This window comes from Plecotus auritus, assembly GCF_963455305.1.
Source record: "Plecotus auritus genome assembly, chromosome: 5".
Lineage (NCBI taxonomy): Eukaryota > Metazoa > Chordata > Mammalia > Chiroptera > Vespertilionidae > Plecotus > Plecotus auritus.
Window position 1 is genome coordinate 105,494,415 of NC_137776.1, and position 26,492 is coordinate 105,520,906.

At 58.6% G+C, this 26,492-nt stretch overlaps 1 protein-coding gene across 2 annotated transcripts in view; it reads right to left on the reverse strand.

Annotated features, from left to right (window-relative positions):
• Positions 1 to 20,032: 20,032 nt before the first annotated feature.
• SYK (spleen associated tyrosine kinase) overlaps positions 20,033 to 26,492 on the reverse strand; it is a 94,492-nt gene continuing 88,032 nt past the window's right edge. For both annotated transcript variants that reach the window (XM_080668986.1, XM_080668985.1), the window contains exon 14: positions 20,033 to 22,005. In XM_080668986.1, coding sequence (XP_080525112.1) covers positions 21,933 to 22,005 — 73 coding nt within the window. In that variant the 3' untranslated portion in view covers positions 20,033 to 21,932. The remainder of the gene's footprint in view (positions 22,006 to 26,492) is intronic.

Genomic DNA, 26,492 nt, shown 5'->3' on the forward strand with positions numbered 1-26,492 from the left:
CACCTGGGCAGAGATCCACACCTGGCAGAGGTCCACACCTGGAGAGAGATCCACACCTGGGGAATAATCTACACCTGGGGAAAGGTCCACAACTGGAGAGAGATCCACACCTGCCAGAGATTCACATCTGGAGAGAGATCCACACCTGGAGAGAGATCCACACCTGGAGAGAGATCCACACCTGGGGAATAATCCACACCTGGGGAAAGATCCACACCTGGCAGAGATCCACACCTAGCAGAGATCCACACCTGGCGGACATCCACACCTGGCAGAGATACACACCTGGGCAGAGATCCACACCTGGCAGAGGTCCACACCTGGAGAGAGATTCACACCTGGGCAGAGATGCTGGCATCCAGACTTTTCACTGTTTCTGCCTGCATTCTGAAATGTACATGGTGCCTCGCACATACTACCACTTTTCTATTGCTGGTAACTGTCACTGTTATGAATCCTTTGCACTGTGTGTCTTTATTTAAAAGCCCAGAGGAAAGGTGCGCCCATGGGCACTTCTGGAATTTTCTGTCAGGCGGTTTAGGACTCTGTAGGAATTACTGCTTAAAGACCTGCGCCTGGCCTGTCAAAGACCTGGCTCTTTCCTCCCATGCTGGCCATTGTGGGGCACAAGGGACCCCCATAATGCTTCAGGCCTCCAGTCGAGCCCTCCCCAGGGCACCTTCGCCAGAGCACTGCCTATCCCAAGATCTCCCAGTCTTGGCTGGCCCATGCTGTGTGCATGGGGTGCAGTGGCCCAGCCCATTGCCCCATCGGACCTGCCCACTGGTGGTCCTCCATAGCACCCATCCTATGGCCACCTCCACAGCCCCAGTTCTCCCTCTACCCTCCCCGCCCCAGAATCCATCGAGAGTGCTCCCCAACCTGCTGCCTCTGCACAGTCAGGGTCTGTTTTTGGGACTCCATTACAACACTCCCCGCCGCCCTAGGCTCCTATCTGCATCAACCCAGTCCCCAACCTGTGCCCTCTTCCCCAAATGCATGCATGGCCCCCTCTTGACCCCGGTGGCACCCGGTGGTACACATTCCCTCCCTCCCTGCAGTCTTCCAGGCTCCTGGCCCCGTGGCCTGGGGGCTGTGGGAAGGCTGGCCCATAAGTCAACGGTGAAGCAAACATGCATCAGTCAGGGGGATGGTAACCGCCTGCTCATGACCTTTCAGAGTGGCCTCTCCTCTGGCACGGACCCGGACGGGGTCTGGAATGAGCCCTGCAGTGCGCCCAGCCACTCTGTGGGAGCGAGGCGCAGCAGGAGTAAACCTCTGGGGATGCCCTGAGACCTGGGTGAAGCCGACTGAGAGAGGCCCGTGGGCGAGGCCCTCCTTTCCTGCATCTCTGGCCTTTTTCTGACCGTCCACATTCTGCACGAAGCGGACCCATCTCTGTGGAGCCTCACTGACCGCGGCAGGGGCTGTGCCCATTCTCTCCTCTGCAGCCTGTCTCTGCACTGACCGCAGCATCTCCGGGACAGGGAGCTGCCCCAGCGCCGACCCTCAGGAGGCAAAGCCGGGAATGGACCCGAGTGACCTGCGAGGGTGCTGACATGAGAGATGCTAGCGGGGGCACTGCTGACTGGGAGCCAGGCATCGCCCACTGCGCCCCGCATGCCCGAGCAGGCCTCCCAGCCGCGGCACCACGTTCGCGGAGCCGAGGGGGGGACTGCAGTGCAGGGCGTGCTCTGTGACACTCTCTCTGTGTCACGGGAGGACTAATAGTGACGTCAGATGCTTGTTCCCAGTCATGCGTACAGAGCACACCTCCGACATCTGGCGGCGGATGGAGCTGGAATATGCAGGGACTGCCACTCCCATCACCCAATACCAGGCATGACACGGTCCCTGTGGCCGCTCTGCACCTGCCTCTCCCTGCTCGCCTGCCCTGTGCCTCTTTTCCTGCGGGATCGCAGGTCCCACTAGCAGCCATTGCACGGGGATCCAGAGCTCAAACATTGCTACACTGACCTTCGTAGCATGAGCTTCCTGTTATCTTCTGCTTCAATGTCTCCTGCTCCTGCATCCATGGAGCAGAGGGATACAGGACTGGGTGCTGGGGTGGGGGAACTGTCATGTGTTGTTCAGAAAGACAGCGAATCTTGCCTTCCCACCGGCAGACAAGTGATAGAGACTATTGGTTTGGGTTCTTCAAAGACACAGAACCAATAGATTACACACACACACCCATACACACACACACCCCCATACACACACACCCATACACACACCAATACACATCCATACACACACCCATACACACACCCATAGACACACACACCCATACACACACCCATACACACATACACACCCATACACACACCCATACACACACCCATACACACACACTACACACACATACACGCATACACCCATACACACACATACACCCACACACACATACACACACATACACATACATACACACACAATACACACACAGTACACATACACACACATACCCATACACACACACATACACACACACCCAGCAAGAGGGAGAGGGAGAGAGAGCGAGAGTGAGGGGGGAGAGGGAGCGAGAGGTGGAAAGGAGGAGGGGAAAAGGAGAGGAGGGAGAGGGAGAAAAGAGAGAGAGAATGACAGAGATTTCTTTGGAGAAATTGGCCCCTGGATTATGGAGCCGGAGAGGTGCCATCAGCAGCTGGGGCGAGGCACTGCCGTGTTGCTCCGCCCACACCTGAAGGCGGAGACCCAGGTACCAATGGCATAGGTCCCACTGAGGGCCGAGAAGACCATTGTCCCAGTTTTAACACAGTCAGAGGCAGAGAGTGAGTCTCCTTCCCTCTCCTTTCGTTTTCTGGGGACCCAGCTGCTTACAGAGACCTCCCGTCAGGGGAGCAGCTGCTCAGCAAGTCTCTCCCTGGGTCACCACAGGGACACACTGCACCAGAACCCTTAACCAGAGGCCTGGGCCCCTCGTGGCCACACCAAACGACACAAAATTCTCCATCAGCAGCACTTCCCTTTCTGTCCACAGCAATAGCCTCTGGGTGCCTGGGCCACCCGGGGCTCTGGGGCACTTAGGCACCCCCAGGTGGCATTCCAGGACGGCAGTGTGACGGCTGGCAGGGGTCTCCTGGTCAGCAGCCGGAAGGCTGCTTCATTCCTCTTCATGGGATCCCGCTCCGGGCTCGCTGGAGTGATGCAGATGGGCAGGCACGGGGCTGCTGCACGGGTGGCCCTGCCCAGCCGCCTCCAGCCAGGCTCTCCTGCCCCGCAGGCCACCGGCCTCCTCCCCCTGATGCTGTGAGCACGGCCCAGGGTCCCCCTCTTGCCCACCTCACCAGCCTTGGACGGGCCAGCCACTCGTCTGCTACCGTTTGATCACTACTCATAGGCACATTATGCCAAAGGCATTCACCGTTGGCTTTTTAAACCATTTAAATGCTTATTTTTTTGTGCCCAAACACTCTTCTCTAGTAGATTAAAAGCTTTGCCTTTTGATACAATTGTCTCAACATAGACTTCCTGTTTACAGGTCAAAATTTGCACATCCCCAGAGGACAGGCCTGCCAGGCCAGGGCGGACTCAAGGACGCAGGAAGGAAAGGACAGTGACCACTGCAGGTGCTCCTCTTGTAAGCCTGGTGGGCGGGGCGGGCCTCAGCACATGGAGGGGGGCTTTCAGATGTGGGCAGCCCTCTGGCCCTCCCCTTTTCTATGAAGTTCGATCCTGTGTAGCCGGAAGGGCTTGTGCCACAGCGATCAGCTTCCGCCATAGTTGGGGAGCCAGTGTTGAATATTGGGGCGGCTTCGGCATTGAAGCCACATCAGAGGAGGGACCTGGGTCAGGTGAGGACAAGCTCGCATGCTCCCGGACCCTCATGGACGGTGCTTAGGGCGCTCGCTCCCCAGTTCTCAGGCAGCTGGTGCCCATGCTGCCCGCCTGGGCCTGGCCCATCAAGATAGGAGGCAGGAGCTCCTGTCCCGCAGCACCTCCCTTCCCTGCCAGGAACCCAGAAAACACAGCAAACCCTTTGCAAACCTGAAGCTCTCTGAAGGCTCTCGGTCATGTGACCCTCTGCCTGGGGGCCAGTGGGGAGCCAGAGGCACGGATGTGCTGTGGGAAGAAGCTGTGACGGGGACATGGGGTGACGGGAGTGGGGGTGGTGGACAAGGCAGGTGCAGGCCAGAGGACTACCCATGGCCTGGCACCACCACCTGGCGAGGCTGCCAGCAAGGTCTATACTCTAGAGTCAGGAGAAGCCACACACAGGTAGGCAGGGGTGTTGCCGCTGCCTCCTGCTCACCTGACACCCTCCCCAGGAGAGGGGCTTTGAGCGGGAATGGGGCGCACTCCGGTGGAATTCCCCGGGAGCACGGGCCTGGCGCGCCTGGCTGCAAGGGGGCTGCCGTGGGTGCAGTGAGTGGCGGTGGCAACCAGCCTGACTCGCAGCGGAAGCAGGGAAGGCTGGGGAAGGGCCCCTCCATCCTTCAGCAGCTTCATCTGCTTCTGTGTTCACTGAATGGACTAGCAAATGGCACTGTGTGAGGGGGTGCCCAAAGCCGCAAGCACCAGGTGACCCCTGTGGTCACCATGCATTCAGCAGAGGCCGCAACACGGGGTAGTTGCATTGGTGCCAGCCACAGAGCCTGCACTCCTGCTCTGAGTCTCCAGCGCCAACGGCCTCTCTGGTTTCCGCCTGTGAGGGCTTCCTCTGGGTGGGGAAATTTAATTTCTGGCCAGAAATTTCTAGGCAGCAGGTCCGTCCCTGGACTAGCTCGTGGCGCGGTGCCTTCCTGAGGTCTCTGGCATTGACCCTGTCCCCACCCCCAGCCTCGACCTCCTTGAGGCCAAGGGCACACTTTTGAGGGATGATGAGTGACCTCCCGCTTCCTGGGCAGAGCGAGGGTGAGTGAGGGCAGCAGTGGAGTCGAGTGCCAGGTTTTTCTGAAATCGTTCCCCGGGAATGTGGTCATTGCCCCTCCTTTCTTTCGTGATCTGCCCCCCATTCCCTCCTTCGCTGTAAGTTCTTCCAGCAGCTTGAGGGAGGGACTTGGAGCAGCGCCCCCAGCACCACAAGTTTGATGTTAAATCCTCGTGAGCTTGCAGCACTGCCTGCCAGAGCACAGGGCTGAGCTGTGGTCCAGGCGTGCAGAAGGGCTCTGAGCCCCCTGGTCCTGAGAGCTGCGCAGTGGGTGGGGCTGAGCTTGGTTTGTGTCTAAAATCTTGAGACACCAGCACTGCTTCCACCTGAAATGCCCTCAAGCAGAGGCCTGCCGGGGCGGGGCACGCTCCTCTGAGGAGGGCTGTGTGGACACCAGAGCTTCCTCCACAGTGAGCGGGCTGCGGTGAGCACAGGTGATCTGCTGCGCCTGATAACACGGTGAGAATCTTACTGTAGTAAATGACCTCCCACTGACCAGAGAAGGGACAGACATGTACAGATTGCATGACTTCACCCGCGCAATTAGAGTCAGGGGCTGAGCTGTGGAACCGGGAGGACGGCAACCCACAGCCCTGCTGTCCCCCGCATGACCGGGTGCTGCTGACCACGCTCGGGCTCTGGGCTGGAGGCAGGGGAGAAGCAGCTGAGAGACTTCCAACACACTCACACGCACACACTCACACGCACACACACACACACACACACACACACATACACACACACACACACGTACATCTGCCCCGGGAGGGCAGATCTAAAGGTGGCACACTGGCCATCTCCAGACACCTCCGTCCCCGGCTGGGGGGCTGGGGATACCTCTGCCTGCTCCTCGGGGCTCTGACTAGCTCCCCTGCCGTAGGCCACAAGCTCGGGGACAGGTGGGAATGGCTGGCAGATTGGGACCTCAGCTCTGAGGGCATTTGGGGCTTGAAGGGGGAGATCCGGGTTCTCCTTGAATGTCTGCAAAAAGACGGAGATGTGAGTGTCAGAGGAAGTGGAGACCAGAGCGGCCCAGTCCCTGGCTCTGTGGGGAGAGTGTGGGAGACGGGGGCTGGGGCTCCCTGAGCCACAGGAACGGACGGCTTCCTGCGGCCACGCTCCAGGTGGTAACCCTGGTTTACTGCTATGATTGGTGGTTTGATTCATGCAAAACTGAACCTCTTGAGAGGAAGAAATTCAATTTCTCTCTCCGAAGCCCTTACAAAAAGAACCATTCTCTTCCTATAAGGAGAACAAAGCAGTTCAAAACTCTCACTTCCTCGTTTCTGGGGGACTCTTGGGGCAGTGGGGGCGGGGGGGGGGGGGGCAGACGCACAGGCCTGTTGACAACAGCAGGCCTTTCCACAAGGTGCTTGGACTTGTTTCCAGGTCAGAAACTGGAGGCAGGTCCCCGGGGCCCGGCCCCCCTCCCCTCCGGCGCGGCCCTGCAAGGCGGTGAGAGATCAGGCAGCGTGGGGCACAGGGGGGCCGTTTCTTTTCTATGATGGGATGCCCCGAGGTTGCTAATTTATAGCATCTGCTACGACATTACACACAGACAAGACTGGAGCTCGGCCCAGTCTTCCCGGAAATGATCCCTCTGACATCAGGAGACCCACTTAAAGCAAAGGACTGTCCCGTGTGCACCCTGGCCGCCCGCCTCACGGCCATCCATAGCTGCTTTCCATGAGACTTTCCTGGGAGCCGCTGATGAGAGTCCTGTCTCCGCCAGAGCGTGAGGGTGAGCAAGGCCCTGCGAGTCTCCCGCCATGGGACCCTTCTATTTCTAGAACCTGCCGGGAGGCATACGTAGGAAGGGGTTTCACAGATGGCTGAGTCTGGGTGTCCCCCAGGGACTCTATCATCCTGGAGCCTGCAATGACCCATGGAAAACCGGGCCCCTCACCGGCCAGCCACTCGGAGCCTGGGCAGTGGGCGTGGGAGCCAGAGCCGGGCCTGTGAAGTGGGGCTGGGAAGGGCTCCCAGGGCCAGGGCGCCCCGGGGGGTGCCTGCCGTGCTCCTAGCTGTCCCCTCCCATTCACATACTGTGCTGCCACACACACGGTCTGAGCTGGCATTTGCCAAAGGTGAAAACGGTTAGAAGCACTGGTCTCCTTGAGGCCCTTACTTCACAGAAAAGAAAACGGCCCCAAGAAACGTGCGGATCGGCACTCCTAAACAAGGTCGGCCAGGACTGTCAGCGCGAGCTAAGGAGTGCTGTGCAGGTCCAGGAATCAAACTTGGCAGGTGGGCGGGCTCACCCACAGAGCATCACAGTGACCAGCCAGTATGTCCTGCGCCTGAGAGCCGACTGCCCGCAGAACAAGGAGAGGAGGCCCGAGAAAGAGCTATGTACCTTTGACATTTTAGAAATGACTGTTATTGGAACCTCAATAAATAGGCTCAATAGCAAAACAGACCTCACTGCAGAATGACGGAAGGATAGAGGGTGTGGGAAGCCTAACCAGAGCACTCTGGGTGATCAGGCCATTGGCCACACACGTGCTGCGAATCGGCACGAGGCCTCTCCTGTTTGAGTGTGTGCACAAGTTGCCACTGACCAGCCAGGGGGGCTGTGTGCTTTGTGGGGCCACTTCTGTGGGGCTGCTTGAAGAACTACCTTGTCTGAGGCTCCTGTCGTGGCAATGGCTACTCAACTATAATCAAGTCTCTCCCGTGCGCCTACGGCTTCTCATGTCTTCGTCTAATACCTGGCCTCTGAGGACCTGTGCTCCCCCGGAGGGTTTTTCCAGAATGTTCATAAGGACAGAGGAACAAGACCAGAGGGAAGGGACCCCGGGGAGAACCAGGTGTCGCAGGTGTTACCAGGGGCTCCGGGAGGAGCAGCCGGGTGAGTCATGGGTGCCTGAGCCCTAGTTCTGCACAGGGCTGGCCCCACACGCGGCCTCTGCAGGCCAAGGCCCGGGCTCAGCGGGCTCCCCGCTTGGCCTGGCACTCTCAGGTCACCACCCTGAAGTTGTTGATTTGAGCCTTGACCTGGATTTTAAATGAAGTCCCCGTGAGGACGCAGGCGTGTGGGCATGGCAGGGGTCTGCTGTGTCTAGCTGCTCACAGTCATGAGGCACACGAACACGGAATCCCGTGAGCCGGGCGCTGGGCTTTAGTGAGACTCCCAGCGAGGTCAGGTGTGCATGTCACCTGCGCTGGGTGAGCGGGGCCTGAAAGCTCCGGGAAGCCACTCTCTCCCTTTGAACAAGAACTTGCTTCCGAAGCAGAGGGAAGGCAATGGCCGCCTCAGAAACACGGGCAGCACCCCCCCCCCTCCTGTCTCCCCATTGGCCCTGGGTCCGCCAAGCACCCCTGACAGTGACGCCAGGAAGAAGGGAAGCTGGGAAGTGCTCCCGGGTCTCTCCTCCCTCCACTCAGCCAGTGTCAGGAGGGAGCGCAGGTGGCGCGGCAGCTCTGGAGCGCTCCCCAGGCCGTGCTACGGAAGCCACCTGCAGCCTCGATGCCCGTGTGCGGACACGCCGTGTCTGCGCCCTGGACCAGCCGGCACAGAGCTGCGCTGCACGGCCCGCTAGGAGCCACAGCTTTCACTCTGCGTGAGGTTAATGGCAACAGCAACTGGCAGGTCCAGAGAGAGGCCGTGGGGGAGGGAACAGCTTCATATTCCAGCAGCTTTACCTCCTCCTGCCTCGTGAACAGGCCCACATTTTAATTCTGTACGGGGCCATGAGTGAAATTTAAAAGGACCTGGCAAATTCACAGCAGAAAACATTAAAAAATACTTCCTTTGTGCCCAGCCCGTGTGGCTCAGTGGTTGAGTGTCAACCTATGAACCAGGAGGCCACAGTTTGATTCCAGATCAAGGGCACCTGCCTGGGTTGCAGGTTGATCCCCAGTAGGGGGCGTGCAGGAGGCAGCCTATCAATGATTCTCATCATCGATGTTTCTACCTCTCTCTCCCTTTCCCTTCCTCTCTCTCTAAAAATCAATAAAAACATATTTTTAAAAAATTTACTTTGTAACTTCCCTCCCTGCCTCCCTTCCACTCTCTCCAAAAATCTATGGACAATATTCTCAGGTGAGGATTAACAAAGAGCGAACAAAAGGGCAAAATCCAGGGTGGGAGGGAATCCCCCAACCCTTTTGTGAACAGCTCCTGGGTGAATATACAGCCCAGGTGTGGGGACAGGAGACCAGGCCATTGCTTTGGGGTCTCGATCCTGGCCTCGGGTGCCGCCCTCAGGCCTGCAGTCAGCCAGCAGACAGAGGTGGCAGAACCACATGCAGAAAACACGTCTTTCCAGCCAGGACCGTCCCCAGCACTCTCCTGACATGCCTCAAACATGGCTTGGGTGTGTCAGGAGGGGCTCCCCCAGGCTTTGCCTCCTGTGTGGGAATGGGGGACAGCAGCTGGCCTGGCGCTGGCCCCCAGCGGCCGTGCAGCTGCTCCGAGCAGCGGCCACGAGGGCGAGGCTGGGTCCTTGCCACCACAGGCACCTTGGGCTGCGGTCCCCAGCTGGCCCTAGGGATCACAGAGGGTGCGTTTGACCTGGGTCCTGTGCCACCCCTGAGAAACCACACTCAGAAAGGGTTAGTCCTCCAAGCCACGTGGCTACCAGCCAATCCACGGTTTCGCTCCCGCCAGCCATCAAGGCCTGGACTATGAGGGGCCCAGTAGGGAGCCTGTGTATTTCCCGGGGGGTGAGTCTCCAGGAATGTGTCCTGAGAACTCCAGGCCCGGGGAGGGCCCGTCCAACGCAACCGCTCAGCATCTGCCTCAAGATGGGCAAGGCCAAGGTCAGGCTGGCAGAGCGTTAGCAGGAAGCGATAAAGGAACCTCTGACCTTCACTGCCAGTGCCCATTGGAGATTAGACATTGCTTCCCTGAAAGAGGAGGCAGTTGCCAGCTGTTCACTCTGGAAAGAACCCCTTCCGCGTCGTACTACACCTGCCATAGGTGGTTTCTCATTGCATCCTGTTGGCGGCTTTCACGCTTTTATAGAAGGAGCTGGAAGCTGAGCAGCAGCCGGAGGACCCACGACCAGGAGCTTGTGCCCAGGTGTCGGCTGCCACCTGGTGGACACATGGGGAGTTGCTGCGCTGTGCCATCCACAGCTCTGGCTGTGCCTGCTGCTCCCGCCCACCTCTGGGTGGAGACTCTGGGAGATGGCCACCCTTCCTTCTCCTTCCTCCCCTCCCGTAGCCCACAGGAGGCTCAAGCCTAAGAAATGAAGCCTGAGGAGAGGTGGCCCAGGGTTGTCTGTGGCGCAGGTGAGCTCTGCTCTGCACGCCCAGCTCCCGGAGGGCAGCCCTGCCCCTCAGCCTTGTGGTGGTGCTGCCCGCCCGGCTCTGGGGGACTCTGCTGGCCTCCCCACCTGTTGGTCGCAGGTTATTATAAGGAGGTGCCCAGGGGCCCAGCGCTGGGCCTGACTCGTAGCTGCCACGTGGGGCTTCAGAGGGCCCTGCAGCATGTGCCAGGCCGTGCTCCCTCAGGTGGCATCTCAGAGCCACCGCCCATGCCTGGATGGACGCACAGAGCACAGAGCTGAGGGCCCAGGCCGGCTCCCTCCTCTGGGGCTGTGACCAGTCTTCCCACGGCCTGTGGTGTGGTGTCTGCACATAGTGCGTCTCGGCTCCTCCCAGGACCCCCAAGTGCAGGAGAGCTGCTGACTTGGCATTGAAGCAGGGCCGGGATGTGGGTCCCTCAAGGTCTGTGGGCGGCACCCCCCCCCCTCCTGTCTGTTAGGGCACTGTGGGGCCTGGGTTGGGTCCCCTGCACAAGCCATGGCCAGCGGGGGGAGGACCCCGCTCCGGCTCCAGCCTCACCTCGGCCCTTCCCTGCGGGGCCAGCTCGTCTCCCTGGGGTCCCTTGCCCCTCAGGCCACAGCTCCAGTCCTTCTCTGGCGCTAGTCTTATTTATTTATTTACTTATTTTATTTTTAATCCTCACCTGAGGGTACTTTTCCCATTGATTTCCTGAGAGAGTGGGAGGGAGGAAGGAAGGGGAGGAGAGAAAGAGAAAAAAATATTGACTTGAGAGAGACACATCGATTGGTCTCCCGCACGCGCCCCGACCGAGGAGGGATGGAACCTGCCTCCGAGGTATGTGCCCTTTTGGTCTGGAGCCAACGCCCTAACCACTGAGCGGCGGCCAGGGCACCTACTAGCTTTTCATCTCTGTCTCACACGTGCGCACACGCTGGGCCGAGGACCAGAATTTTGGTGACATTTCCTTTGACCTTCAAAGCCCTCAGGCTGTTTCACAGACTGTTTCTCAGGGGAGGGGGCTGGGAGCACAGGGTTCCACCCCCTGGCCTGCCTGGTGGGGTTGGAGCTGACCACAGGGAGGTGTCCAGGCCCTTTGAGGTCAGAGGGTAAAGCTAGAATATGCCGCTGCACTGGGCATGACTACCCCACAGACCTGGCGGGCAAACCCATATGGCCAGGGTGCCACAGCATGGGGGCCACTTGCCCTTGGTGGACCAGTTTAGGACCCGGAGCCACCCTCATGACCTCATGACCCAGGTCCTCTGCAAAGACGTGAGACGTGGCCACACTTACCGGTGCTTGGCTGGGACCCCGACTTCCCGCTGGGAATACCTCAGAACTTAGCCCGAGGGTCTCAGGTGAGGCGGCCCCACAGCAGGTGGGTGGAGCCCGCCCCGAAGGCTGCTCGTCCAGGGCCCCGGGGCTTAGAGGCACTGCCCCGCCCAGCCTGGCGCAGGTTCCAGCGGGAAGGAGCCGTCAGCAGGTCAGTCAGAGATTGAGCCCTGAGCCGGGAGCGAGGCTCTGGTCTAGCCCTGTGGGGACTCAGCCACTTCCGAGCGCTAGAGACGAGCAGGGAATGGAGGAGAGAGCACCCTTCCACCCTGGCTGAGCCAGGTCCCCCAGATTCATGAGCTGGAGTCCCAGCCCCCAGTTCCACAGATGCTTCCTTATTTGGGTTAGGGCACTGCAGGTGTATTTATGGGAAGTAACTAGGGTCGTGGGAGAGTAGTGTAGCCACTTATAAAAAGGGGACATTCGGAACTAGAGCCAGACACACACAGAGGGACGAGTGTCTGAGGACCGGAGCAGAGGGTGCCCACACACCCAGGGGAGTGGCCCTGGGAGGCCATGGCCACAGCACTGGGACCTGAGATGCTAGCCCTGGGGCCAGGAGGTGAGAAACCCAGGCCAGGCTCCATGGGCTCCCTGGGACAGACCACGAGCGATGAGCCGGGGAGCCGGGCTAGAGCGCGGGCCGCAGGGAGAGTGTGTGAAGCGTGGCTTTGGGCAGGCCTGGTGGCCACACCCCTCCAGACGTGCACAGGTATGCAGACAGGTGCAGCAGACGCAACCTGAAAACCCCTGGTAAGGCCTGGGGGTGGCCAGGCCTGGTCTGTGCAGCTGGCGGCCTCATCAGCATCTCTGGCCTCCGGCCCACATTGAGACCCAGGTTGCTCAGCAGTGGCAGGGCATTCACAGGTGAGAGGAGCCAGGATGTTCCCATCCTCTCCAAGTTTGGCCTTGGTTCCACCCGCAGCAGCAGGGCCTGGGGAAAGGAGAGCAGATGCAGAATGTGCTGGGCGGGGCCTTCTGGGACCTGGTGCGGTGCTTGCAGCAGTGAGCTCGGCCCCGCCTGTGGCTGCAGGGGCAGTGAGGCTGCAGGTGGTCACACCAGTGTGTCCCCAGCAGGAGGCTCTCTTTCAGGCACTGCCTCCTCCCACACCGCCCACACCCAGCTCTCCCGCCCCCCCCCCCCCCCGCCTTTCTCCTTCCTCAGCTTTTCTTTCCTCTCTCCCTCCTCCTCATCCTTCTCCCTTTCCCTCCTCTTCCTCTCCTCTGGCCTCTCTCCCTCACACTGGCTGTGGGCAGGAAGGGTTGTCCAGGACACAATGCGGGCATCCTCGGGCCATGTGTGCATGGGCTCCTTCCAGGTGCTGGGAGCAAAGACCTAGTGACTCAGTCACATTTTTAAATAAAAGTCCCCAATTGAGGAGTTTTACCTGTAATCTCTCAGGACAGCCATCTCTTCCCTTCCTCTGGGCAGCACTGGAACCGCTGCTGGCAGGTTTAGATTCAGGGAAAGGAGAGACCAGCGGGGGTCCGACAGCCGGGCCCTAGGATGGTTTACGTGGTTTCCGGCCCCTCCCAAGCATCGTCACCCCGGCTGTCCAGCGTCAAGGCCACCACCCCTGCTTGGACGGGAGGTGGCAGGTGACAGGCTCGTGTCCCCTGTGCGCCGTTTGCTCCCAACCCCCGAGCCACACCTCATCTCTGCGCCCTGGGCCAGAGCTGCTGTGGTGCCCATGGCGTTCCCTTCTGGAGGCTGCGGCCCTGCAGCGTAGCAGGGCCCACAGCCGGCAGGCCTTGGCTTTGGGACGGCCTGAGAGACACTGGGGTCGCTGTTTGGGGAGGGACTTGTCCACCATTTCCCGAAGTCTGAACTGACCCATGTGACCTCCACCCGATGTCTGCCAGGGAACTGCTTCTGGCCGAAACTGCCTTGGGGTTTGCTCACTGCAGGGTATCTCCAAGCCATCGGGAACACGGGTACTGGGTGTCGCATTTGAGCTGGGCTCTCCTGATACTTCTTCTGGGCAAGGCCTGGACCCCACAGGTCCCTCTGGGTCCTCCTGGGCTGACCACGGCTCCCAGTGTGCCCTCTGACCTGTCCCCCAATCTTTCTGCCGCTACGCACAGGCAGAGTGCAGGATGCAGCCCGCTCGCAGCTGTTCCCGACCTGCTGGGCCAACAAGGGCGGGCTGCTCAGGACACTGCCCGCTGTGTGCTGTCGCTTTCCCTGTGCCTCCGCGGGATGTGGGAACCTACGTCGCAAGAGTGATGGCAGTTCACAGTGAAAACAAAGAGCCAGCGTTCCTCCCAGCCCAGGGGCTCAAGGCCCACCTGGAGCAGTTCCGAGTTGCTGAGGCACTTGTGAGCCATCGTCACAAGTCACACCACTGAGCCTCGAATGGAGAAACCCAACCTGCTGGGACTCAGGTCTATCTGACCAACTTCCTGCCCTAGGTCCCCAAATGGGTCCCAATCTCCCCCCCTTGCCGGGCAACGTGGGCAAGCCTTCCCTCCCAGCACTCAGCCTGCCACTGCCGGGCCCTGCAGAGCAGTGGCACCACGCCGGGGGCGGACTGGCAGTTGCCCTAAGAACCAGGTGCACACACAGGAATCTGGGCCGGCCTTTTTTGGGTGCTCTTTTCCAAGTCTTGGCCTTTTCGTTTGTAAAATGAGGAGTTAATAATAACTTGGTTGTTGCCTGGCCGGTGTGGTTCAGTGGTTGAGCTTCGAACTATGACCAAGAGGTCACAGTTCAATTCCTGGTTCAGGGCGCATGCTCAGGTTGTGGGCAACCCAGTAGGGGGCGTGCAGGAGGCAGCCGATCAATGATTCTCTCATCATTGATGCTTCTCTCTCTCTCCCTCTCCCTTCCTTTTTGAAATCAATAAAAAAGTATTTTTTAAAAGTTGGTTGTTTTTAGACCTAAAATAGAAAACACACCTGTAGATACCTGGCACCTACAGAATGTCACACCAGTGCGCTTTCTGTCGCAGAGTGCCCGGGAAGAGCCCGTGCATCAGCCCGCCGAGCAAGCGGAAGCAGGGCGAGCTGTGTGCTGGGCGGTCACACGCTGCCCTGTCTCTGTAGGAGGCCCTCTGCGTGCTGGTCAGCAGTGGTCAGAGGTGCAGCCAGAGCTGGTGGGGGAGCACCATGGAGGCATTAGTTTCTCAGACCCACTGCTCCTGGGTGCTTCCCTAAGCTGAGAATGGCAAGAGGCTGGCACCCACAGGTTCTCCTGCCACTCAGGTGGTCTGTTTTCTCTCTTGGTGAACCCTCCAAGAGCCACTCGTGGCCTGAGGCCTGGACCACCTGGCCAGGGCTGGCTGTCAGGTGTGGGCACCACAGAGCCGGAGACCCACCCCCAGGCCCTCGGGCGCCAGTGAGAGATGAAGTGTTTGCTGTGGAGCCTACCCTGCAGGAGAGGCTAGCTTCTCAGGCGGCCCCGGCCACAGCCAATGTCCAAGTTCCCTGAGAAAGGGGCGGGTGTGAAGAAGTGCCTCTTCCCTCGCCAAGCCGCCTTGCCTGTGTTTGAGGCTGCTGTGCCCAGCACCCACTGCCCTCATTCCTGCCCCCCCCTCCTGTGAATAGAAGTTCTTGGCTCTTAGGGAGACCTTAAGCAAAAGTGCATCACGGCTGGGGCCCAGCCCTGGGAGGCGGGAGCAGGGGTAAGTGACGGGGCTGTCAGTGCTGGGGCATCGCCCTGTGCACTGAACTCCAGGGGGAAGCAGCCAGTGCGGGAGAAGGGAAAGTGGTTTTCCCTGGAAGGAGTTAGAGTACAAGAAGATCTGGAAGAAAAGGCACAGGCAGCTGCTTAGCACAGCCACACACACTCACACGCACTCACACACACACTCACACACACGCACTCACACACACTCACACACACGCACTCACACACACATTCACACACACACACACTCATACACACTCGCATGCACTCACACACACACTCACACACACACGAACTCACTCACACGCACTCACACACACTCACACACGCACTCACACGCACTCACACGCACTCACATGCACTCACACACACATTCACACACACACACCACTCACACACACGCACTCACACACACTCACACACACACACACTCACACGCACTCACACGCATTCACATGCACTCACACACACATTCACACACACACACGCACTCACACTCACACACACGCACTCACACTCACACGCACTCACACACACACTCACACACTCACACGCACACACTCACACACACACACTCACACACATGCACTCACACACACTCACACACACGCACTCACACTCACATGCACTCACACACACACACACGCACTCACACTCACATGCACTCACACACACACACACACTCACAGGCACTCAAACGCACTCACACACACTCACACACACGCACTCACACACACTCACACGCACTCACACACACACTCGCACACACGCACACACGCACTCACGCCCTGGGAAACAGCACAGAGTGCAGCGCCCTAGCAGTCTCTGGGCCCCATGTCCCCCATTGTGGTTCTCAGAAGTAGGGACCCACATGCAGTGCACTCAGCGGCACTGGGGCTTCGCCCTGTGTGAGAAAGCGGCCTGGGGCCACGGCTTGGTGCACGAATGACCCAAGACGGAGATCCCAGCAGAGGGGACATCTTACTGACTAAGGGAAGAGTGTCCATGTCCGGAGTGAGCAAACGCCAGAATGTTCTGCTCACAGAGACAAGTTGATTGATGACGGTTCGGTCACTTCTGTGCTTTAACTGGACCGCGCCTTCCTTGGAGGCCTCCCCTCAGCTCTTCCACCCTCTGTGGGGGCCTCCCCAAGGCTGGGCGGGGCCTGCTCTGGTGTCCCTTGCCCTTAGCTACCTCCTCTCTGCGAGGATTTCCCTGCCCTGCACAGCACAGAGGGACAGCTTTGAGGTCACGGACTGGCTGCATCACACAACTGGCTTCCTTTCCCTTCAGGGTTGAGTGTCAACAGAAGCTAGAGCGGAAGGTGGTGGGGCCAGTGCTGGGCAACTGTTCCCCACATGCTGGCGGAGGCCTGGGCCAGACTGGGGAGCATCCTGGGGGCATCCTGGGTGCATCGTGGGGGGCATCTAGGGGGCATCCTGGGGGCATCTAGGGGCACCTGAGGGCATCCTGGGTGCACCTGGGGGGCATCCAGGGAGCATCCTGGGGTATCTAGGGGGCATCCTTGGGGCAACTGGGGGGCATCCTGGGGGCATTCTGGGGGCATCTGGGGGGCATCCTGGGGGCATCCTGGGGGACATCTGGGGAGCATCTGGGGGGCATCCTGGGGGCATCTAGGGGGCAGCCTGGGGGAATCCTGGGGGCAGCCTAAGGGAATCCTGGGGGCATCCTGGGGGCATCTGGGGGGCATCCTGGGGGACATCTGGGGAGCATCTGGGGGGCATCCTGGGGGCATCCTGGGGGCATCTAGGGGGCAGCCTGGGGGAATCCTGGGGGCATCTAGGGGGCAGCCTGAGGGGCATCCTGGGGGCATCTGGGGGGCATCCTGGGGGCAGCCTGAGGGAATCCTGGGGGCATCCTGGGGGCATCCTGGGGGCACATCAGTGCCAGTGGCCAGGTCCACAGGTGCTGTCCCTATGGGAGGAGATGCTGCCGCATCTTGTGGAGAATCAACTTCCTGAGCTGTGCACGTGGGGACCGTGGTCCCTGGAACCTCATCTTCGGGCACAGCCCACCTGAAAAGGACTGGAACGCAACACGATGGCTTTCTGCACGCTGTTTCTTAGCCTGGCTCCCGTGAGGCCAGGCTGCTCTTCTGCCCCAAGCAGGGAAGGGAGGAGTGGTCACACCTTGGTGGTCTGTGGGCGCAGTGTCTCTTGTGGGTGCTGTGGAGGAAGAAATGCCCACACTTCGGTGGTCTATGGGAGCAGTGTCTCCTGTGGACGCTGTGGAGAGAAACAGCCCCGGACACTGGCTCTGTGCATGAATGAGGAAGGGTTGTTACGCATTTTCCCTCAATGCTCCATCCTATATAATAAAAGGATAATATGCAAATCGACCAAAGGGTGGAACGACCAATCACTGTGACGTGCACTGACCACCAGGGGGCAGATGCTCAATGCAGGAGCTGCTCCTGGTGGTCAGTGTTTCCCACAGGGGGAGTGCCGCTCAGCCAGAAGCTGGGCTCACGGCTGGAGCACAGCGGCAGTGGCAGAAGTCTCTCCTGCCTCCAGGATAGCGCTAAGGACTCCTCGGGGGATGTCCGACTGCCCGAGGATCCCCCAGGGGGAACAGGCCTAAGCCAGCAGTCAGACATCCCCCAAGGGGTCCCAGACTGCGAGACCAGGCTGAGGGCCCCCCATCTCCCCAGTGCACGAATGTGGTGCACCGGGTCTCTAGTAGTTTAATGACAGCCATGGAAACGGTCACTGGAAGCCCTGGAAGAGGAAGGGTTGCAGTGTGAGGTTGTGGCTTTGGTGCAATAATGCCTCACGAGACACCTCGCCCCCCGGACGTGTCCCCGGCTGAGTGGCATGCGGGCTGAGCACCACCTGGCCGGCAAGGCCTGTTCAAGAGCCTGGATGTGTGAGAGGCGCTGGGTCCCTCGAGCTGTGCTGGGGTCCAGGGTGCACGGACGGGAGCTCTAAAGGCGCGCTGTCTCCCTTCAGCTACAGCATCAGAAGTGAGTGTCCTACAAAGAGCTCTTGGCAGTGAAACTCACTGCCCTGGGCGGTCACAATGCTGTCTCTTTACCTTTAAAGGACACGGTTATTATATGTGTAGAGTGTGTGTGCATGTGTGTATGTGTGTATGTATATTTGTGTATGTGTGTGCATGCATGTATATATGTGTATGTGTATGTGTGTGCTTGTGTATGTTTATGAATGTGTGTTTATTTGTGTATGAGTGCATGTGTGTTTGTGTGTGCATGTTTGTTTAGGTGTGTATGTGTGCTTGTGTGTACATGAGGGCATGTGTATGAGGGCAGGTGTATGTGTTTGTATGCTTATGTGTGTATGGGTGCATGTGTGTTTTGTGTATGTTTGTATGAGTGCATATGTGTTTCTGTATATGCGTATGAGTGTGTGTATCTTTGTATGAGTTCATGTGTATTTGTATGTGTATGTGAGTGTTTGTGTGTGCATGTGTATGAGGGCAGGTGTATGTGTGTGTATGAGAGAGAAATGGAGGACAGGATGTGCAAACAACCACTGAGACCCTGAGCTGCTGGGTTTTCAGTCCTAAGGCCAGGCTGGCTCCCTGCTTTCCCCTGGCTGATTTCAGGGGCAGGACGGAGGACGCTCCCAGTGTCTCCCTCTGTAGAGTCCCCTCCTCATGGGCGTGCATGTGGGGTGCCCTGGGTCTGAGGAAACCAGCCTCTCTTGCTAACAGGCGTTGAGCAAAATGGTGTTCTGTGGTCAGAGGTCAGAAGGATGCCAAGCTAGGAGGCTGTGAATAAAGGTCTGTGTCGTGAGACTCCTGGACTCTGAGCGGGGAGCGGGATGGCCCAGGGAGGCTCTCAGAGCAGCCTCCCAGGGCACGGCGGCCTGCCTGCGGCCCGGGGCCGACTCGCACTTCCTGGAGGACGCCTGGCAGGGTTCGGGCTTCTCGGTGGAGAAGGAGGACGAGGCGGGGCACGAGGGCTCTGCCTGAGAAAATGCTTCAATTTAAGGGACTTTCTGTTTCTGAAGTGGGGATGGAATTCCATTCTGGGCCACCAGCCAGGCGAGAAGGGAGCGGCGCTCCGAGAGCCCGCAGCGAGCCCCACGCTGGCAGACTCAGGGAGGCAGTCCCTGCTCGGGCTTCCCAGCGGCCTTCCCCCCGGAAAGAGGCGTGTTTATGGGCCTTTCCGGCCATGGCCGTGGGGAGACAAGCTCAGGTCCTCGCCTAGCCCTGGGCCCAAGCTCATGGATGCTGAGGCCAACTCCTGTCACGGCTTCCAACAATCACCTCGCGCAGGACAGCAGTGGCTTCTGCCCCTCCCTGGGGTTGAAGGCTCCCAAGTCCAAGGCCAGCCCCTCCCCTGAGCCATTCCAGGGCGCCGTCTGCAGGCCTGCAGTCCCCAGGCCAGGCCACTGCCACTGAGACTGTGTGGGCGCAGGGGACCGCCCGGCGGCTGTGCAGACCTAGAGCACAGCGCAGGGGACCGCAGCCACCAGCAGGTCCTGGCGGGACGACGCCCACACTGGCCCTCGTCGCCAACTGAGACACGGTTCCACACGTGTGTGCAGGTGGTGGGTGCAGGGTGCGTGGAGCAAGCTCTCTGGAAGAGGAGGCGACAGGAGCTCTGGATGCATTCCCATACCCGCCTGTGTGCTGCCTGCGCGGAGTGGGCCTCACAGCCCGCAACCCGCTGGGCCCTGTGGCATGTCTGTCTCCCATGAGGGGATGACGTGGCTGTCAGGCCCTCACCGGGCAGATCCCGCGCCGTGAACAGGGTCATGGGGCCAGGCCTGTGAGACCCTCCTTTCCCTTCAGCGGACGGCGAGGCTCACAGCCCGGCTCGGAGGGCCTGCGCCCATCGCTGTAGGACGCAGCTGGGACGCGTCACACATAAGCAACCCGCTGCGTGGGCACCACTGCTTACAGTGTTTTCTGGGCAGGGTGACCCCCCTACTGCTCCAGTGACATCCACGGAAACTGCCAGCACTGAGTCTTTATTGGAAGTCACAGTTTAAATACAGCCCTGGGCCCCTCTGACTGGACGGGGCACTGCAGGACTGTGGTGGGAGGGATGCGGGCAGAGGGCCCAGACCCCGCGGCGCAGGAGGGATGCGGGTGGGGCTGCGGGCCAGGCTGCTGGGGTGCGTGTGAAGTCTCCATCCAACGACTCAAGCAGGGCCACGCAGCAGGTGCGGGAGGAGCACGCTCGCAGGAAACGCCACGGGAGCTCCAGGCACAGCACGGTTTTCTGCGTGAAGACCTTTGCTCGCTCGGGCTCTGGGGTTGGTGGCCGCGGCGGTCACGGCCTGGCCTGGCCCGGGGAGCCTGTCTGTCCAGGATGCTCTTTGTTCCCACCCAACAGGGGCCGGTGTGGGAAGCACGTGGAGTGAGCCAGACCGGTGAGGACGTGGCTCGGCCCATGAGAAGGCAGCAGGCGCGTGAACACCAAGTGCCGCCCTCCTCAGAGGCCATCTCCGCCGCGCCCCGCCCTTCCTCTCCGCCTGACCACAGAGGCTTCGTCAGTAAGCCTTTACGTTCCAGGGACTCTGTGTATTGCCACTGTTTTGAGTATCTGCTCAGCACACAGGGATCCTCTCTCACAAAATCACTAAACCACCAGGTAGCACAATTCTAGAAGAAGGAATGGTTTCTAGAAGTTTCTCAACAGGAGGCCTGTGACTGATGTCTCCTGCCAGGCCAGTGCCACACTGCATTCCCCAGCGTGCTCCCCTCGTGGCTGCGCACGGCGGGACGCACCCCTGCAACGTGTGAGCAGAGCTGAGACGAGACGGTCTGAGTGTGTGACTTGACGACCCAAGAATGATGGCTAAGTAGCTCTAGTTTACAAAAGCCACAGCCAAACTGACCAGCACTGGTCTTGTGTAAAATCAAACACTAGTTACGGATTAATTAAGACTAGGGGACTAGAAGATAATTCTTGGGTTTTGTATCTTCAGCCCCAAATCACACCCAATAAAGCCTGCTTGTGGCGAGGAGTGGGTCTGCGGCTTTATTGTGAATTCACACCTTCTTTAGAAACTCGTCTTCACCTGCCCTGGCCGGTGGCCCTGCCATGGACACAGGCAGAGTGCTGGCGGCACCCTCTCCAAGGCAGAGGAGGCACGGGCTCCACGTAGCAGCAGCCTGCTGTCTGTCCTTCTGCTGAAGGTCACCATCTATGCGTGAGGACAGTCTTCAGAGTGGCCTCGGCAGAGGGTTTCCAGGGTCAGCGAGCCACGCCACCCCTCCCACAGGCCACCCCTCAGCAGACGCGAGTCTCCTGCTCAGAGGGCACGGAGCAGAAGCAGCGTCCCGACTTGATCCCTTGACTGGCTACACCTTAGACACTGCGCTGGTGGAAAGTGATTTGTTAAAGCCTCAAAGCACGTTATCATCAGGAAAGCTTCTGGGGCCAGGGCGAGTCCGGTGGCCTGTTCCAGCCAAATCCCTCCTCCCACTTCCTGCCTCACCGTTGCATCGGTGTCCCTGCCCCGGGCATGCCAAGACAGCGGCGAGGGGTGCTCAGCCCACATGGGGTGTCTCTGGGCAGCAGCTTCAGGTGCAGCCGGGAGCCAAAGGACTGGAAAGACAGCGAGGACCTCCGGACACAGACCCTACAGATGACCTGCCGGGGAGCCACACAGACGACAAACACGGAGGAAGCCACGGCCCCTCTGCCCTGCTGTCCATCTCTCTCCCACGCTCCCGAGCGGTTGTTCTGTGGAGGGTGTGTCTGGGACGGGCTTTGGGGACCACAGTCAGGCATGTCCCATGAGGCTGGCTCTCCCGACGGGAAGAGGGAGATGGAGACTCAAAATCAGTAACTGTATACGTTGGCCTGTGCCTCATCTGCTCACAGGCGGCGTGACCAGCGCAATCTTAGTTCACCACGTCGTAGTAGTAATTGCGCAGCCGCAGCTCCACCGCTGTGAAGCCAGGCCTGCTCTCCACCCTGGAAAGGGAAGACAGGCATTAACGGTCCGTCGCCCGGTGGCAAGCAGGCCACAGCGGGGCCTTGGGGAGTGCGCACGGGCACCTCCTGGAGGCTTCCTCCAGAGCCTGTGGCTCTCAGCATGTCCCCGCTCCCAGCCTCGGGCACTGAACCTGTGTATACAGTGCTAGGCCACCCCGGCCTACAGAACCCAATCTGTATTCAGCAAGACCAAGGTGGCTCATTCCACCTTAAAGATGGAGAATTTTGCACTGGAACTCCAGATCCATTAACCCAGGATGTAGCAAAACAGCCATGTCTGGAAGATATTGTTGGTCAACATGCTGCAGACACACCTTTAAGTTTGACTGATAACCGTGTTAAGAAGAAAATGACCACAGTTAGACTGTCCCTTCCCACACCCCAACTGGATGGCTCATGTGCTGTTGATAAGGGTCTTATCAAAACTCTAAGCCTGTTGAGCAGAAGCGGAGACTCAGGCCTGGTCATCATCTTAGCACAGCAGGGCCTCCCTCTCTCGCTTGCCAGGAGCTGTGATGGCATCAGTAAACCGCAGGAAAAAGCCTTTCACAATTTGAAGTTTCTGAACAAACATCACACATCTCTGCTCTACACAGGCACACTGAGAGGACCTGCTGCCAGCAAGTATTTCTTAAAATTCCAAGAACCTATCCTTGTTTGGAAATAATTTTACTTATTTTGCAAGATTTTTTTCTATATTTTAAGTGGGTAAAATTGCCCAATAAGTGAAACAAAACTTTGAAATTAAACTATGAACTGTCCATAGTCAAACTTTTTGACCTATGACTACAATTTTATAAGGTTCAGTCTAGGTATGAGAACAGCTAGGGAGCATGCCAGAGGCCCAAGGATCACCAATATAAGGGTGGAGCGGTTCCTACAGAACAGTGGTCGGCAAACTCATTAGTCAACTGAGCCAAATATCAACAGTACAACGATTGAAATTTCTTTTGAGAGCCAAATTTTTTAAACTTAAACTTCTTCTAACGCCACTTGTTCAAAATAGACTTGCCCAGGCCGTGGTATTTTGTGGAAGAGCCACACTGAAGGGGCCAAAGAGCCGCATGTGGCTCGCGAGCCGCAGTTTGCCGACCACGGCTACAGAACCAAAATGGGTTGTTTAGTCAAATGGCATCAACATCGAGTAAGTCCGCAAGTGGTTCTGTGACATTAAGCGAAACACCATATGACCAATTTGACCACAGGCTAATTGCTGTAAGCCAGAGTTAGGTCCTCCGGCACCTCATCGATGTTATCACAAAATGATGTTATTCCAGACCTACAGCTTTCAAGAGCAAGCAACACTGCTTGAGAATACCAGCCCGCTCTGTCAGGCTGGGACCTGGGCCCGCCGTGGTCAGGCTTGGCCCTGGCCTTGCCGTGGGGCCATGTCCCTAGCCACCAGGTTGTGGTCTAGGAAGGAATGTGATGGCCAAGCCCGGGGTGCAGAAACACAGGCAGAAACTGTGTCTACACAGACAGACAGCCTCGGTCCTGCTCCCAAGGGAACACACACTGATCATCTTTGCAAAACAGAAAGTTCTGCCCCAATGTGGAGGCCTGAGCGCATAAGACCTGCCTGAGTCTTGCTGTGCGGGTTTCATTCACCAGCAGCTAAGCACCAAGAAACTCGTGTAGAGAAACGGAACACAGCCTGGGCCTCAGGGAAGACAGCGGTCAGGTGTCCCAGGGGCCGGGCTGCCAGGAGGAACCGAGGACCACCTGAGCCTGGGCAGAGGAGGGCACAGCGTATCCTGGGCTGCGCTGCTTCCACCCACCCAGGCCCGATGCTTTGTCCACGCTTCCCCTTGTGCCCAGGGCACCCCTTCTTCCCTCTCATTTCCTGACCCCAAGCTCCCCATCTGGCAGTTGTCAGTGGCAACCCTGTCCAAAGGGGCCAACATGGACCTAACAGAAGTGTGACCCTACCCGGTTCCCGTCCTGTGCCCCCTGCAGCTGGCTCTGCAGCACCCACCACAATGTGCCATCACATGCTTGTGTGGGGGTTGTTGCTTCCTGCTGGCCCAGTACCGCCCAGCCCAGAAGTGTGGCCTTCGGGAAGGGGTGTCTCAGCATGCAGGAAATGAAGGGCAGTGGACAGGGGAGCCTGCCTTAGACCTGAGGTGTGTGTACATGTCTTCTGTGTAAATTGCTACTTATCTCTCTATCCCACCATACCTATCCATCACCCACCTATCACGTATTTATTTACTGATCTATCGATCTGTTTACCTATTTCCTAGGTATCTATCCTTCCACCCATCATCTATCAATCAATGTATGTAACTATCCATCCATCTTTAGTCTTTCTATCCACCTGTTCACCCACCCTTCCATCTGCCTATCTATTTACCTACCTACCTACCCACCTACCTTCCTACCTATCTGTCCACCTACCTTTCTTCCTACATACCTATCAAAATCTACCACCTTGGTAGCCGATGGATGTTTCTATCTCTCTATCCCTCTCCTTTCCTCTAACAAAGTCAATAAAAACATATAAAACAATAAAAATCGATCACCTTGGAGAAGGTGGCTGACTGTTTACAATGGAGGAGAGCTTGGAGGCTATACAGGGGTGGTTTGTGTTTGCTTCACTGACTCCATGTTCTGGAAGCTCCCGAGGCATCATGCCCAGGCAGCCATTTCCTCTCCTCTGAGCATAACTGAGTGAATATGGGGGTCCTCACACACACGAGCTCCCCCCGGCCCGCCCCTGCCTGTGTCCTCGGGCTCTGAGCGCCATCGGGCTCACCTCCTTTCAAGAGCACTCAGTGGAAGGCACTGACTTTACAGCTGATTGGTTACTGCCTGCTGCCCCTCCTCACCTGCAGGCTCCTACAGGGAGGGCCGGGGTCTCGTGAGGTTTGCCGAGGTGACTCCCCGTCGCCAACTCCTATGCTTCCCAGGCCTCCTGGCCGGCCATGCTCCCAAAATGTTTTGTGTGTTTTTTTTTCATTCAACTGTACATCATTTAACTACTTATCACTACACAAAGTTTCTGACCATCGCTCCCTGACCGGCACCAGCATCCCAGGTCATCCGTAGAAAACCTTTAACCTTCCGAAATCCAGCTTGTTGGGAAAAGAATCCAAGTTTGACAAGGAGTTGTCCTTCCTAATTTGGGGCATGGTCACCATCACTGTTGCTCCTCCACCTGGGCCCTGCTGCCAATTCCTAGAGGAGAGGTCTGCGTAGAATCCCTGGACAGCATCCCTGGGTGGGCGTGATGGGGAGACTTGCTGCCTGGACCTCACTCGGGCTGTGACCTCAGTCTCCGGCTGGAAAGCACCTGGGCCAGGGCTGTCTCAGAGCAGTTCCATCTGCCCCTCCCGCCAATTCCAAGCGCCGTGTCCTCCTCCCCTGCCCTCCTGGGCCTGGCAGCAGCAGCACGAAGAGCTGTGTGTCCAGGGGACAAAGGCGGCGAGCAGATCTGGTCCAGGCTCTCTGCCCCCCACCCCAGCCACGCTGGGGTGCCTCACTGCAATCACCCCCAGTCCCAGACAAGCCGGGGTGCCTCGCTGCATCACCGCCCCTCACCCCCGCCAACCAAGCCAGGGTACCTCGCTGCATCACCACCACCCTCCGGCCCCCCTGAGGAGCACATTCCCTAACGCCCTCCCGACTGAGCACCCCCGCGCACCCTTTCACAACTCACTGGTCAGCATCCACCGCGGAGAACAGCAGACAGAAATAAACACGTCAGGGTTCACATTCAGAGCAAAACACTAGCTTTAATCTTCTCCCCGAGAGTTCATTTTAATTCTTTTTCCCACTTCTCTCAGAATGGTTCAAAGTTCATCTTTCTCAGAGACGTGAAACCATCCACACGAAGGCGCAGGCAGACTGGAGAACTATGAATGCCATAGGCTCGAGCGCCCTGGCGGCCCTCCCACAGCTTCGCCATCTCCCCACCCGGGTCTGCTCTGCTCCCGTGACGCCTCACAGACACCGGGGCCCCGAGCCCTGCCAGGAGCACAGCACACAGTGCCTGCGAGAGCCAGGCAAGCCCCTGCTCCCCCGGGCCATGCAGAGGACAGATGCTGCCAAGAGAAGCATGGGCCACCCTCTCCCTGTCCGTGGGTCTCAGAGGGCAGGTCCACCCTCCTGCCCTGCCTTTCAGAGGCGCCTCCAGGCAGGAGGCCGGGGCCTGAGTCAGCGCAGGTGCAAGGTGTGGAGTCGAGTTCGGTAACATCCCTCAGGGCCCTTGGTCTTCTATTTCCTGTAGGACCCACCCCAACTGCAATTTCTAGTCCAGACCTTTGAGTTCCACTTTGAAAATGGCCAGGACCTACCTGTCCTTGAGTCTAATGATTCTAGTGTGGGCCCCGTGGGGTGCAGTTAGTCAAGACTCAAAGAATGAACACCCCCACCTAAAATCTCCTTCCCGCCTCTCTCCCTGCTGGCACTGACAGCCAGTTCAAGAAGCTCCCCAGGCCCAGTGGGCAGCTTTGGTCCAAAAGGGC